The 14,691-nt window shown below is 39.3% G+C and overlaps 1 protein-coding gene across 5 annotated transcripts in view; it reads left to right on the top strand.

Moving 5' to 3' along the window:
- SENP6 (SUMO specific peptidase 6) overlaps positions 1 to 14,691 on the top strand; it is a 147,414-nt gene that overhangs the window by 98,572 nt on the left and 34,151 nt on the right. For all 5 annotated transcript variants that reach the window (XM_034766185.1, XM_034766186.1, XM_034766183.1 and 2 more), the window contains 3 exons: positions 1,358 to 1,525; positions 1,957 to 1,990; positions 7,979 to 8,164. In XM_034766185.1, the coding sequence (XP_034622076.1) occupies positions 1,358 to 1,525; positions 1,957 to 1,990; positions 7,979 to 8,164 (388 nt within the window). The remainder of the gene's footprint in view (positions 1 to 1,357; positions 1,526 to 1,956; positions 1,991 to 7,978; positions 8,165 to 14,691) is intronic.

Here is a 14,691-nt window from a genome sequence, read left to right as displayed (position 1 = left end):
TCCCTTACCCACCCTGACTCTCTGTTACATTACGTATTTATCATAAATCCTGCAAAAAGCTAACCATCTTTCACTCCAAATACTCTTAATACTGAATCCTTTAGCCCTTCACACTGATTGCCTGAGTACGGCTATGGTACTTAATATGTGAATGTTTCATATGGCAAGAACTTTACGACTATATTATAAACAGATATAGTGTATACCAATTGATTGGAGTTCTATTTTATACTTTTCTGATGAAAACAAACGTATTACAGGTTTCACCTACTAGCATTAGCTAGGTTCTGACAGGCAAAATAAAATGTCTTCATGGGTAATACTAGTAGCAAAATGTTTGTTGTAGCTATTCCTGTACTAGACCTACTTTGATTATTTAATTTTTTTATTGCACTTTTAATTCAAAGGATCCCAAAGTGCATTATGAACTATGGCCAAAAATGATTAGTAACTTAGCTTAGGTAGTTATTTTTCAAACTCTTAGTACCGTTTTACAGCAATGTAGTCATTTTTTATAACTAAAAAGAGAATATCAGCACTAAATATGAGATGAACACAGAAAACTGTTCAACAGAATAGAACAAAGTAAAAATTTGTAAGTATCAAGATTGAAAACCTTGTCACTTAACAGTTAACTATCAGCTTTCCTTCTAAAAATATTCTAGAATTATTCTACTTGAAAATCAAAGCAGACACATCTCTTGAGCTAATGCATCACTTCAGCTTCACTAGATTCTTTGAGTTGAAGCCAATCTCCAAATGCCTTATATCAATGCTCAGCTTCTTCATTCTGGAATCTGCCCTAAAAATCTAACAGCTCACCGACAGAGGTCCCCTGAGGGGGGTTTCCATGGTTATGTATGATCTCTCTTCTGGAATGTTGTGATCCTGGTAACATTCTCATGTGCTATACTTCAAGAAGAATAGTTATGCACTTTCACAGTCACCCAAAGAATGTACTAATAAAACCAAAAAGAACATTTTGAGGAAGGAGAGAAGCAGTCTTGAGCATGTCAAGCAGCACCACACTTCAATGCAGTAGTGTAATTATGTTCTTTGGCAACTCCAAAAGCACTAATCACAATTCATAATTGTGGCAAAATGTACACAAATAGCACTAATAGTTACCTCTGTAATCTGGTTGCATTAACAAAATACTTAAACTTTGTTTTCCTGATTTTGATGTCAGTGGAAATTCTTGGGGAAATAACAGCCTTTATACAGTTGGCATCAATATTATGTAATCCTATTTATCTATGCAAAAATGGGTGAAAATTAGGTTGTTACAGTGTAATGGGTTTCTGCATTAACAGCAAATTGTAATGAGAAATTCTGATACTTGAAAATTACTTTGCAGTTTGGCAACATTGTATCTAACACACCAGTAAAACGTCGTAAAGTTACTTCTCAAGAAATAACTGATGCTGTACCTATAAATTACCAAAACTCCTGGGAAAGCGTCATTCTACATTGTCGAAGTATACGAATAGGAACCCTTCGAAGAATGGTTGTGGAACCTGTGATTGTAGGTACACTTCTGCTTTGTCAGTCCTCTTTTCAAATTAGGGTGAGGGTTGTCATGTTGGAATATAAATAAGTAGCAATAATCTCTTTGGTTAGAAGGCAAAAGTCACGTGTGTGTTTTTTTTCAGGGTATTTTAAATCTTTTAAATGAAAGCCAAAGTAAATGCAGAGAGAAATCCTGTATATGTTCAACAGTCAGGCTGACAAACAGGGACATGAACATATGGAAGATGCTCATTTCTTTACATTTGGTTTAAATATATACTGCATTCAGTCTTGAAGTCAGTTTTCTTAAAACTTGGTTTTTAAAAGTTGGGATTTTAACTCATATTTTCTAAAGACATGAAGGCTTTTGGGGGGCTTATTTTGGTGGAAGCATGGGTCATGGAATTCCAGCAATATATAATACTAATATAGTTGTATCTTTCACAGTTTTGCCTTGATTTTATCAAGATACGTCTTGAAGGTCAGTACTTACTTTCTTTCTCCTTGCAGAAATTCTTCGTAAAGAAGTTGGGCTTTTGTTTAGAAATGGTTCAAAGCTTTATTTTTGATCTTTGATTTTTTTTTTAAATGAAGTAAAGTGTGTGTGTGTGTGTGTGTGTGTGTGTGTGTGTGTGTGTATGTATGTATGTATATATAATATAAAAATATTTGTAACAGTAAGTTATACTAGATCCCTTTTTCCCCACAGACAGCAACTAATATAAAAATCTGGGATATGTATATAATTGTCCTTGATATCGATTAGTAATATCTGGAGTACCAAAGAACTTTGGTCATATAAATAGTCTGTCCACCATTAGCAGGGACTGACTTATTTCAGTATAATCTATGCTTACCCGGGAGCAAAAAAAAAAAAACCATTCGGTTGTTGTAGAATAGACACAATTACATGATCATAGATTTTTCCTAGTTGTAATAGTGACTGTTGGCGTGCATCTTCCTCTGAGAGAGGTTGCAGTCACACCTGGCAAGGATGATACTAGCAACGCTTTTTTATACCTATACCTTTTGACACGTTCTCAGCTCATTTCAACAAGATGAAAATAGCAAGCTCAGCAAGAGAGTAAATTATTGCTTTGGTTGCTGGTTATCCTCCCTATCTGCACCCAATTCATCCTCTTCAGAATTTTTTTCCTTTTCTTTTGTCTAGCGAACAGTTTGCATATTTCATGTCCCAGAGGAGGTAGGATTTTTTTTTTTTTTATTAATTGTTAGTGACTTAATTTGGGGAATCCTAAGGCTGCAGATATTCCCTTAATGCATAAAGTCTGTTTTCCTCTCCTAATCTTTGTACTCTTTTTGACTATGTTTCAAAGCTAAGTTCTGGGGAAAATAAGGTTTCCCTCCTTATGAAATAGTCATTCTTGTGAAAGACTTTCATGTAAATGTTGACAAATGATAATGGTTCAGTATTTCCACATTTGTTTCTTCCTCGCTATATGCAATAAGGCCCTATACCACAAAGAACTTGAGCATCGATCAGTGAAACTACTCAAGTGCTTAAAGTTAAGCATGTGCTTTGCTGGATGAGGACCTTAAGACTTTGACATTTGTAAAGGAAAGTCTCTTAATAAACATTCAGTAGTTCAGGAACCATCACCTTCATATATGAAACGAGATCTGGATATTCCTTTTCATCAGAAATCTTATTAGATGTGGTAGAAAAGTTTCCACCTATTTGGTTTTTTTTTTTTTTTTTTTTTTTTTTGACTATTTTGATAGAACAAATTTCCCTGGGAAACGTCAATTTTTGACACCCCAACATTTATTTTCATTTTTTTTAAAAACCCTGAAAACTCTTTTCAAAATTTTGTTTCAGCAGTCAGTTTTTCAATTAGAAAATAAAAAAATTAATTGATTTTTTTTTTCTTGGGGGACAAAAAAAATTCCCAACCAGCTCTTATTATTACTTCATAATCTGAGACCACATTTAGTTTTCAAACAACTTCAGATATTGCAAGATAAAATTTCTTGTGAATTTTATTTTCAGTAGATTATTACAGGTTTTATTACAGTCTAGCCTGTATCTACAGTTCATTTATCTTCTTCAACCTTGTAGTCATAATTTAGATTTAAGGATATAGCCAACTAGACTTTATCCTGCTGAGTAAGTATTTAATCAAACCTTTTTTCTTTTCCTTGGATCTTTGAGATTTTCCTTGGAGCATGAAGTCATAATACTGACTAGGTTTCCATAGGGAAAAGCTGTGGTTTTGAACATTCCCTCTGTACTTGTTTTAACTATGTATTTGTATGTATCTCCATGTAAGACTGTCTCAAATTTCTTCTCTCCACTTTCCAAAAACACCCGGGTCTTAATAGCCTTGCTCCTGTTCCCATATAGCACTAGCAGGTCTCCATCTATCATTAGAGAAAGAAATGGCCATCTTATCGCCAGGTTTACTTGGGTGACATTGGTCAGTGGAAGAACAGAGAGGCGGAGGAGATTATATTTTAATCTTTTAAGATATATTTCAATCTTTTATCTCCTCTGCCTTTCTGTTCTTCCACTGACCAATGTGTATATCTCATAGAACTGGAAGGGAGCCTGAAAGGTCATTGAGTCCAGCCCCCTGCCTTCACTAGCAGGACCAAGTACTGATTTTGCCCCAGCTTCCTAAGTGGCCCCCTCAAGGATTGAACTCACAATCCTAGGTTTAACAAGCCAATGCTCCAAACCACTGAGCTATCTCTCCCGATGAAAATGAGGATGAACGTTCAGTATGTCAGTCCAGATGCCCAGTGTCCAGCGTGTCAAACTGCACATAAACATATCCATACTTGTCAAGGGTGGCACGTATTCTGGAATTCCAGGAAGTGTTTGTACCTTATACTGTTCTTGACTTTATGGCCCCACGTGCTGCCCTTCCACCCCCATGTGATAGTAATAATTGACAATAAATGAAATATCCCATACAAGAAACCAGCCCCCTAGCGTAATATTAAAGGCTCTGTTCTTTCAGATCTTCAGATGCAAAGACACCTACTGAGCACCTGGGCTTCATATTGGAAGTAGCAAAGAGAATGACAATTCCTATGGAAGGAGAAGCACTTTTTGTGAATTTCATTGATGGAAAAAGGGAGACATCCCTTAAATGATCATATGAGGCCTCAAATCTTCTGCTGTAAGCTTCAGTTAAGGCATGCACCACACAGGTGATCGTGAGAGGGCTGCAGATCATTAGCAGGTCACTAGAGATACAAGATGAGGACTCAGAATTGGGCAAGTGTCATGTATATGACACAGTTCTATCAACTTTTGGAGTCATGGTCACCTTCCCTGTGGCAAATAGTAGAGCTTTGTGGCTAAAACAATGGACAGATCCCTCCTCCAAAGCCTGACTAGTTCCAGCAGTTCTGAGCTGCTTCAAAGAGCAAAGGCCTTGTTCAGATGGGCCTTCCAAAACAGTCATAAAGCAAAAGAGATCTGGTTATCTGGGGAGACAAGGACCTGCTGTCCTGGAAGAAGATGATCAAGCCAGAAGGCAAGCAGGCAAGCTTCCACTAATAGCTCCTTTCACTACTTAAGGTAAAAAGCCTCAGGAAAAGCTATCAAATTTAAAACAGTCAGCCGTATGATACAAGTGTCCAAGTACAGAGCCCCAGTCTTGGGGAGAGCCAGGGAATTTCTTCTGCTCGTGATGAAAATAACATCTGACCAATGAGTCCCAGACACACATTATGGAAAATGTTCAGGATTCAGCAGTAAGAAGTCTATTGCACACTGGCATAACTGTGACCTATGGAGATTACTAGCAAGGCACAAGTAGCGTTTTCAGGGAAATGGAGTACTTGAGCTGAGAAGAAACTCCACAATCTATCAGCAATCTGTGCCAGTTATGCTGGAATTCCTGTAGTTTATTTAATCATTGGTTTTGGAGCCAGTTGGTCCAAGCAATAGTGAGTTAGCATTCAGAGACTAGGGACATATTGGCATGGCATCCTGATGAAATTGTTGCCAGGTTCCTGAAAGGCAGTAGGTATATTGAGACAAGTAGCTAGTCTCCTGTCTCACATGAGACTTAAACCTTATGCTGAATATTTTTTTAATAAAAAAAATATTCTCCCAGCAACTTCTCCCAGCAACGTCTGTTCTTAAATCCTGTTGCTAATATGTTAGGCAAGAAGAATAGTAAATTTGCAAACCCTTTCCTGCAAGCTGTCTTGCACAATTTTTCACCCGAATAATGTCATCCTGAACAGTCTTGAAATTCAGGCCCAAAATATTATTGGCCCATCCCCTGAACCAGGAAATCTCCATATCTACATCTGGTCCTTACTCCAAGATTCCTAAAGAGAGAGAACTACATTGCTGGATGTCCATAGTGCTCATCTTGCATAGAAAGGACAGCAAAGTTGAGCAAAGTCTTGGCGACTTTTATGTTTGCATCAGAACGTGTGCACTTTTGTAGGGTGACCAGACAGCAAGTGTGAAAAATCGGGACAGAGGGTGGGGGGTAATAGGACCCTATATTAAAAAAAAGCCCCAAATATTGGGACTGCCCCTATAAAATCAGGACATCTGGTACCCTAGACTTAAGTGACTAAGTCCCTTTCAGAGTGGGGACAAGTCTGTGAGATTTGTGCTCCTAAGTAACATGTCAGCACTTCTGAAAACCTACACTTAGTGGCCTGTGAATCCACCATCTTTTAGATGAATTAGGAAACTGAGAGATTATTATGTTCCAGCAGAAAAAAAGAGACAGAATCTTTTTAAATTCCACTCTACCTGCTTAGTAGGATCTTTGTGAGTAGAAAGAGGGGAAGCTTCTAAGAGAGATTTTCAATCCTATCTCTTGGTCTTCTGTCCACATCTTTGCCAAATGTTCTAGAATAACCTTGCTTTTGTAGCCTTTGCAGAATAGTGTTGCAGGCAGTAGTCAAATGATTTTCACACTAAAATGATGATCTGCTTTAAATATATCAGTCCAATACCAAGTAAGATTTAAGTTCCTACTTCATTGCTGAGAACTTTTATACGTTTACAGTCTAAAGAACAAGGTGTCAAAGCTGGCTGACATTAACATACAGGCAGGGGAGAGAAGACTCTCCTAATATAAACTACTTTTGTGTGCAGCGTATATGCATAGTAAGTTGCTTGGTGTTAGCAATTAAAGGAATCTCAACTGACCATCTCCCCAGCCATTATCAGATATTTGTTAATGGTTATTGCATAGTGTCAGTCTAAACAAAGAATTAGTACTGCTTTCTCCTCTTGTGGCAGGGTCCCATCCCCCTCACCATTTTTTTTCCCCCTGTCATTCAGGGGCCAACATGTTAAAATCTTTTGAGAGGATGGACAGAGCTGAGATTGGGAGAGTGCAGGGTATTGTTATGATGAAAGGTGTAATGGCTGCCATCAATAGATTATTTGATATGTAAGCAATTCTAGACCTGGTTGAAGCTGCTGGGTCTGTTAACCAGATGCCAGGGGCCTTGTATGGCTTGCATTTTTCCCTTTTTCACCAAAATCAATAGGGTTCTGTCCATTGAGACCAGGAATATTCTCTGAAATTTTGAAATTGTGTTGTTCAGTAGTTACTGTGTTACATCTAAATGGAGAAATGCCAGCTATTTGTGTCTAGGACTTCACTTTGCTCGGCCAATAAAATATAGCTCTAAATTGGAAAGCTATGTAATATAGCTCAAGTTCACTCCTTTAAAGAACTGTACCATTTTTGGTGTAGTCTCTCACCCTTTTCTAGGAGCTACCGGGCAATCACAGTTCGTGTGTGTCTTTATTCCCTTCATTTTAAAACTCCCCTTCCTTAGAGCAGGGGTTCTCAACCTTTTTCTTTCTGAGGTCCCTCCACTGCCCACCTGTGCTGCAACAATTGTTTTTCTGCATATAAAATGCAGGGCCGGTGTTAGGAGGTAGCAAGCCGGCAGTTGCCTGGAGCCCCACACCACAGGGGGGCCCACAAAGCTCAGGTGCTCATGCTTCAGCTCCAGCATCCATGGGGTGGCATTGGGGTCCAGCCCCTGTGCAGAGGCGGTAGGAGGGTTCTGGCGAGTCTAACCTTGACTCTGCTTGGCGGACCCCCTGAAACCTATTCACTGCCCCCCGCAGGGGACTGCAGACCCCCGGTTGAGAACCGCTGCCTTAGAGGACATGGGCAAAGCACATTTCATAGGTTCATTTTAAAATTTTCAATACTGCAGGCAGAGACAAATGTAATTACCCTGGGAATCTTTTTTTTCCATGGAATAAAGAATAAATATAGTGTGTCTTTGCACTAAGTTTAATGGCTTTCCTGCCTATTGACAATAGAGCCTTTTAATTTTGAAACAGAAATCACCATCTATGTAGTTTTGAATCTGAGACTTGTTAAAAATTCCTTTGTCTGCAGCAAACAAATGAATTGTCAGTTCTCATTAAAACTAACATGAAAAGTTGCAAAGGGCATCTTCATATAGGCTTTAATGAAGTTTTGTTTTTTTTCCCTAGAGTCAGAAAGTGATTCCCGAGAGATTAATTTAAAAACTTCTGAACTTACCAAATGCGAGTGGTGTGGAGTCCGAAAATTACCAGTAGTGTTTCTTCAAACAGTACCTGCTGCCTGTCTTAGCCTGAGATCCCAACTGAAGATGAGTAGGGAGAAGGATAATGTCTGGTATGACTGTAAAGGAGTGAGTAAGTAAACCTAGTTTGTCTATTTCTGTAACTTAACCAAATTTTAAAACACAATTTATCTTTTAGGTCTTTAAAAAAAGTGAGACTAATATCACTAGCTAGAGTAATATATGGTTTAGTCAGACACTGTCGCCTTCCTGTGCATCTCTGACAAGACAACTTTAAACAGCCCAGCAACATTCTATTCTCCCACTCACCCCTATCTATGTACATGTTATTGTTAATATTTGTCAGGTTAGTAAAACTAGTTCTTTATCAGTAATCCTGGTGAAACACGGGTGAGTAAGTTTTTATGTGGGGTGTTAAATTGTCATGACATGGTCATCTTATAATTTCACTGTTACCACCCCTTTCTACATCTGCACCTCTGCTTGAATAGAAACAGTAACACATTATACCACGTTCTTATGGTAATCTTGTGATGTGGTCAGATATTTGCCAGGAAGTCAAGAATTATTTTATTTTATTTTAGATTTAAACTCAGGAACTCTAAAATGAAATTCATCTTAAAGCATAGCATATTAATCTACTGTACTTTTCTATCTAGTATGCAGTTCATCACTCTTACATAAATATGTTTAAGATTAAATGTATGTGTATGTATGTTTGTACTGAATTTAAGCAACACACAAGTTATGCTTCACTTGTGATGTTAACTGAAGGAAGATTGCCTTCAGCCACATAACAAAAATATCCAAAACACAGAACCTAGTAGTGATGGGGAACTTTAACTACTCAGACATCTGTTGGAAAAGTAATTGTGCAAAACAGAAAATTTCCAATAAGTTCTTGGAATGTATTGCGGTCAATTTTTTGTTTCAGAAAGTTGACATAGTTGAATTTTAATGTCTACTGGAGGTAGGACAAGTAGTCATGCTTAATCTACAGCAAGGGAGATTTAGGTTAGATATTAGGAAAAGCTTTCTAACCATAAAGGTAGTTAAGTTCTGGAATACGCTTCCACGGGAGGTTGTGGGATCCTCCTCATGCGAGGTTTTTAATAACCAGTTGGACAAACACATGTCGGGGTGGTCTAGGTGTACTCTGTTCTACCCTAGCACAGACGGCTGGAGTTGATGACCTCTCAAGATCCCTTCCTGCCCTACGTTTCTATGATTATGCAAGAATTGCCTTCAACCACCCCGGAAGTATGCATATTCAGTAAAAATAAAAAAATAAAAAAAAAATATTTTAGAGCAAATTTTTAATAAGTGTTTTAAACTCTTTCTTCCTCAGACTATGGTCACAGGCTGGTTTTCAGCCTAGTGCTTTGTCATCACTATTATTTGTATTGTGGTAAGTGCAGTTTCTGTTTGCCTGCTGAGCAGTGAAATGGATTTTTAGTGATTCCTCTCAACTGGTGACTAACAGTCCCCTTTCCAGTCTCATTTCCATAAAAACTGAAAGTTTGTGGTAAGAGGAAGCATCTATTTTAGTTTTTGAACACGTCAATATTTTAAACCCTTTCCTTGTTCAGTATATGTGGAAATGGAGACTGGAAACCAGAAGCTGAGAATTAGAGCTTGTCAGAAGATTCATATTTTCATGGCAGCAAAGATCTGATCAGAGAAAATAAGTATTTCCTTTGTGAAATTGCCAGCATAGGTCTTCACATTTGGAGTTGTATGCAAAGCCAGGCAGATATAGAATCACTACTAAAAGTAGTTACGTATTTGAGAGTTGTTTGCCTTTATGCATATGCCTAAAAAGCACTGAAATCCCATTTTTAAACGGAGGTAACCAAGAGGGAGAGCTGTTCCTTAAATCCGGTTGGTGGTGGGTTTACAAAGAACTGCAGATGGCTTACCACATTTAAAGGTGTTGTGTTTTTGTTGTTGTTTGTTTAATTTGTTCTGTTCAGTTTTTAGTTCTTAAAGTTATGGGTTTAGTCTAGTATGCTACCTGCCAACTCTCCCCCATTTTGGGTGGGACAGAGCTTTAAAAACCTATACTTATTTCTGAGAACCTCTTCACTAAACCCAGGACTATTGGTACATGCTGGTACCATGCTTTTTATAAAAGAAAAGTACAAAAAGCAACAGAATAGTACCAGCAAATAGCAGTGGAAGCTGTTTAAACTTAGTCTTGCAGCAGACCCCACCCTGCATCAGCCAGTCCCCTCCATCAGTATCTCAGGGCAAGGAGGTGAGCAGTCAGGCCGTGACACCACTTAATGTTGCAGTGTTTTGCAATCGTCTCCCTTATTCTGACCCCGAGGAGCTAGGGAATGTTGTATGTCAACTGCTGAGCAAAGTCAGGGTGTAGAATGCTGCAGTCTTGTCAGAAGCTGTAATGGTTCACTCCTGGGAGTAGATCTGGAAGCTTGGCTTAACTACTGTTAACATTCAGAATGTATGCATTTGAGTGCATGACTCCAAAAGGATGAATGTGTGGGGACAATTTATTTTGAGAATTAAGTAACCTAGGTCAGTAACCAAAAAAATAAAAATTTATTCCCAGTGCAGTTTGTTTCCATGGAAACTGCTTGGAAAAGGTAAACAATGATCCATAGCCATCAGCTGTGAACAGAAATTCTCACAGGTTACTTTTGCTGCTGAAAGTGCTAGCTTGTAAAACTATTTAGACATATAGACACTAAATATGAGATTAATCTCTGCATAGTTCTTAAGTCTGTAATATAAAATAAATAATAGTAGGTTAAACCCTACTTTTCTTTCTTGACCATTTCAGCCTCTCACTCAGAGATGATCCTATTGATTTCCCATAGGGCATATTAGACAGATTCCTGACATCTGGAGTTACTCTGGATACCTGCACAGTTTTAGCCCTTGTCAAAGATAACTTTTTTAATAATCACTTTATTTTTAAGAAGATTGAAAACACATAAGTGAAGAAGCGTGATTTGAAAAGTGTTTCTTAAAAGTTAGGGATGACCAATTCAGGTACCACAGAGATAGGTGCTTCAGAAACCACTTGGATAAATCACATGTTGCTTAGCGAATTGGGTTTACAAGTGAATTACCAAGGTGTTTCCTAATGAGTGACAAGTGTTTCTCATAAACTTCTTTCTATGTTTATATATTATATTACAAATTGTTCCATAAAATGCACTTTTAAAAAATTGAAAGGGCATCCAAACATGTAATATTAGTAGCTCTTAACCACCTCAGTTGTTCTAAGCCCAAACAATACCACCAAAACTCATTTAACGTCTGCTGCTACTTGAAAATCCAGTAGCAACAGGGGAACCAACAAGACTCCCCTGGTCACAAACCTTAGAAATGAATGAGCCAATACTCTCAACTTTCATGGTATGCTGATACGTCCGCTATTTTTGCTGTTTGGTTTGAGCATCCTTTGAACATCATCTCAATCTTATTTGGGTTATATAGTATACATCAGATTGCTACTAAATCATACTGAACAGTTTAGTAGTAAATTTTAAAACTCCCCAAAAATATTCTGTATTTTAGGGTGTGTCAACACTGGGGGAGGTGGGAAAAACCACACAGCAGGGAGTCTGAGACCGAATCAACTGATTAGGGCTCATGCTACAGGGCTAAAAATAGCAGCGTAGATGTTCCAACCTGGGCTCCAACACCCAACCCCACTTATGGAGTTGCAGAGCCAAGATTCCATTCTGAGCAAGAATGTCTGCATTGCTATTTTTAGCCCCATAGTGCGAGCACCACAAGACAGTCAGTTGACCCGGGCTCTGGGACTTGCTTCTGCAGAATTTTGTGTGGATGGTGTGTGTGTGTTTTTGTTTGTTTGTTTTCAGTGTAGTGCACAGCCAAACAATCTGTGGAACTCATTACCACAAAAAAATTCACTCATTCACTTTCATTCTGGGCCCTCATGCCCTTTTCATTAGGGAAAGAATGAAAAGATGTGCCTGTTTGGCTAATGATTGACGGGCTGGAAAAAATGCCTGACAGTGACAGGTTGAAGCAGTTCAATCTGTTAAATGTATCAAAAAAGATCAGAGGTGACTTGGTACTTACACACAGTTATCTTCATGGGAAGAAAATACTGGGTACTAAGGGCTCTTTCTTTCAGTGAAGAAAAGTATAATAGGAACCAATGGCTGGAAGTTAAAACCAGACAGATTCAAATTAGAAATATGGCACAGATTTTTGACAGAGGGTGATTAACCGTTGGAACTGCCTACCAAGGGAAATGGTAGATTCTCCATCTCTTGATGTCTTTCAATCAAGAATAGATGCCTATCTAAAAGATATGCTTTAGTCAAACACAGTTTATTGGACTTCGTGCTGGGGTAACTGGATGAAATGCTATGGTCTGTGTTATGCAGGAGTTAAGAATAGATTATCTCATGGTCCCTTCTGGCCTTAAAATATGAAACTTTCAAAAAACAATATTGGATCTACTTTCATACTCCTTTTCTCTGAGTTAGTGACTAACTAGGCAGGGCCCTCCTTACCCATATGCAAACTACGCAGCTATTTGGGGCACCAAATTGCCCCAAATTTCTTAGTGTCCTACACAGCTGTATGCTGCTCCAGTGGCCAACCTGATCCCCCGGCTGGCTGAGCCATCCAGGAAAGCTGTCCCCGCCCCATGCCCACTCCACCCCTTTCCTATAGGCCCTGCTCCTGCTCTGCCCCACCCTGCCTCTTCCAACCCCTGCTCCATCCCAGCCCTGCCCCCACTCCACCCCTTCCCCTGAGCTACGTCCCAGGGGACTGCAGCAGGGGTCAGGCGTGATGTGCACTCACCGGGCGGCGGGAAGTAGCGTGACCTGGCTCCAGCCCGCTCTGCGCCACCGGTGTGTTCTGGGGTGGCAGTTCCTCCCTGCCCCCCAAGCCTGCTCCTGCCCCCCACAGACCTTGGGCACAGTCTCCCCCCACCCCCCCACGGAGGCCTGGTGCTGGCCAGCCCTCCCCTCCCATCGGGGGCGGGGGGAGCGCTGCGTATGGCACCACAATGTCTAGGAACAGCCCTGTAACTAGGGTTACCGTAATGTTTAACAGGATAGACTCCTAAACTCCTGTACTAAAGTCTGGTTCCTCCCAAAGTGGCTGCAGATACTCCAGATTTCTAGAAGCAGGAGAGAGCATGAAGAGTCTTTCCCAGAGGCTCCTTTTATTCAAATTTAATCTGGTATCATCCAAGTGCCTTTTTCCTTTGCAGCTATGTCAGTTTGGGAGGGTGGGGGACGGGAAAGACAGGGTGGATGTTTTAAATGTCACATAGTAATAGATGAGCTGGCACATTGCTCCAGCTCGTAAGAGAAGGCAGATGGATTTATTAGTAAAGAAATTACAAAATCAACAAAAAATGAAATCAAAGTGTGTGGTAAACTTCAGCTCAAGTCAGTTTACTTGCATGTTGCTTTCTTAATCCTAATCCTTTTGGTTCTTTGTCAATTTAGATTATAAACCTAATTTAGATTATAAACATTTCAGAACGGGGACCTGCTTATTCTAGGTCTGTAAAAGTGCACACGCACACATACATATAATATGACTCTCCTCTTATACCAGATATACATTGGTGTAACTCCATTGATTTCAGTGGCATTGCTTCTAATGAATACTGGTGTTGATATGGGAACAGTTAAGCCCCCTGTCTCCAGATAGAAAACGATGGGGTCTAACATAGCTGTTACAACTCAAGAAAGAGATCTTGGAGTCATTGTGGATAGTTCTCTGAAAACATCCACTCAATGTGCTGAGGCAGTCAAAAAAGCTAACAGAATGCTGGGAATAATTAAGAAAGGGATAGATAATAGGACAGAAAATATCGTGTTGCCTCTATATACATCCATGGTACGCCCACATCTTGAATACTGCGTGCAGATGTGGTCGCCCCATCTCAAAAAAGATGTATTGGAATTGGAAAAGGTTCAGAAAAGGGCAACAAAAATGATTAGGGGGTATGGAACGGCTTCTGTATGAGGAGTGATTAATAAGACTGGGACTTTTCAGCTTGGAAAAGAGACGGCTAAGGGGAGATATGATTGAGGTCTATAAAATCATAACTGATGTAGAGAAAGTAGATAAGGAAGCATTGTTTACTTCTCATAACACAAGAAATAGGGGTCACCAAATGAAATTAATAGGCAGCAGGTTTAAAACAAATAAAAGGAAGTATTTCTTCACATAACACACAGTCAAACTGTGGAACTCCTTGCCAGAGGATGTTGTGAAGGCCAAGACCATAACAGGGTTCAAAAAAGAACAAGATAAATTCATGGAGGATGGGTCCATCAATGGCCAGGGTGGGTAGAAATGGTGTCCCTAGCCTAGGTTTGCCAGAAGCTGGGAATGAGCAACAGGGGATGGATTACCTGTTCTTTTAATTTCTGGGGCACGTGGCATTGGTCACTGTCAGAAGATAGGATACTGGGCTAGATGGACCTTGGTCTGACCCAATAAGGCCATTCTTATGTTCTTCTTATACTGATATGAAATTATACTGAAATTACAAGACAACAGATATAATACAAAAAAAGAGGAAGTATGGGTGACTTGATAATTTCATTTGCTTTTTAGTGAGGTCCAAATTACAGAGAAGATGCTGCATTTTAAAGTATGTTAGGA

The sequence above is a fragment of the Trachemys scripta genome, chromosome 3 (genome assembly GCF_013100865.1).
Source record: "Trachemys scripta elegans isolate TJP31775 chromosome 3, CAS_Tse_1.0, whole genome shotgun sequence".
Lineage (NCBI taxonomy): Eukaryota > Metazoa > Chordata > Testudines > Emydidae > Trachemys > Trachemys scripta.
This window is presented reverse-complemented; position numbering and strand designations above follow the sequence as displayed.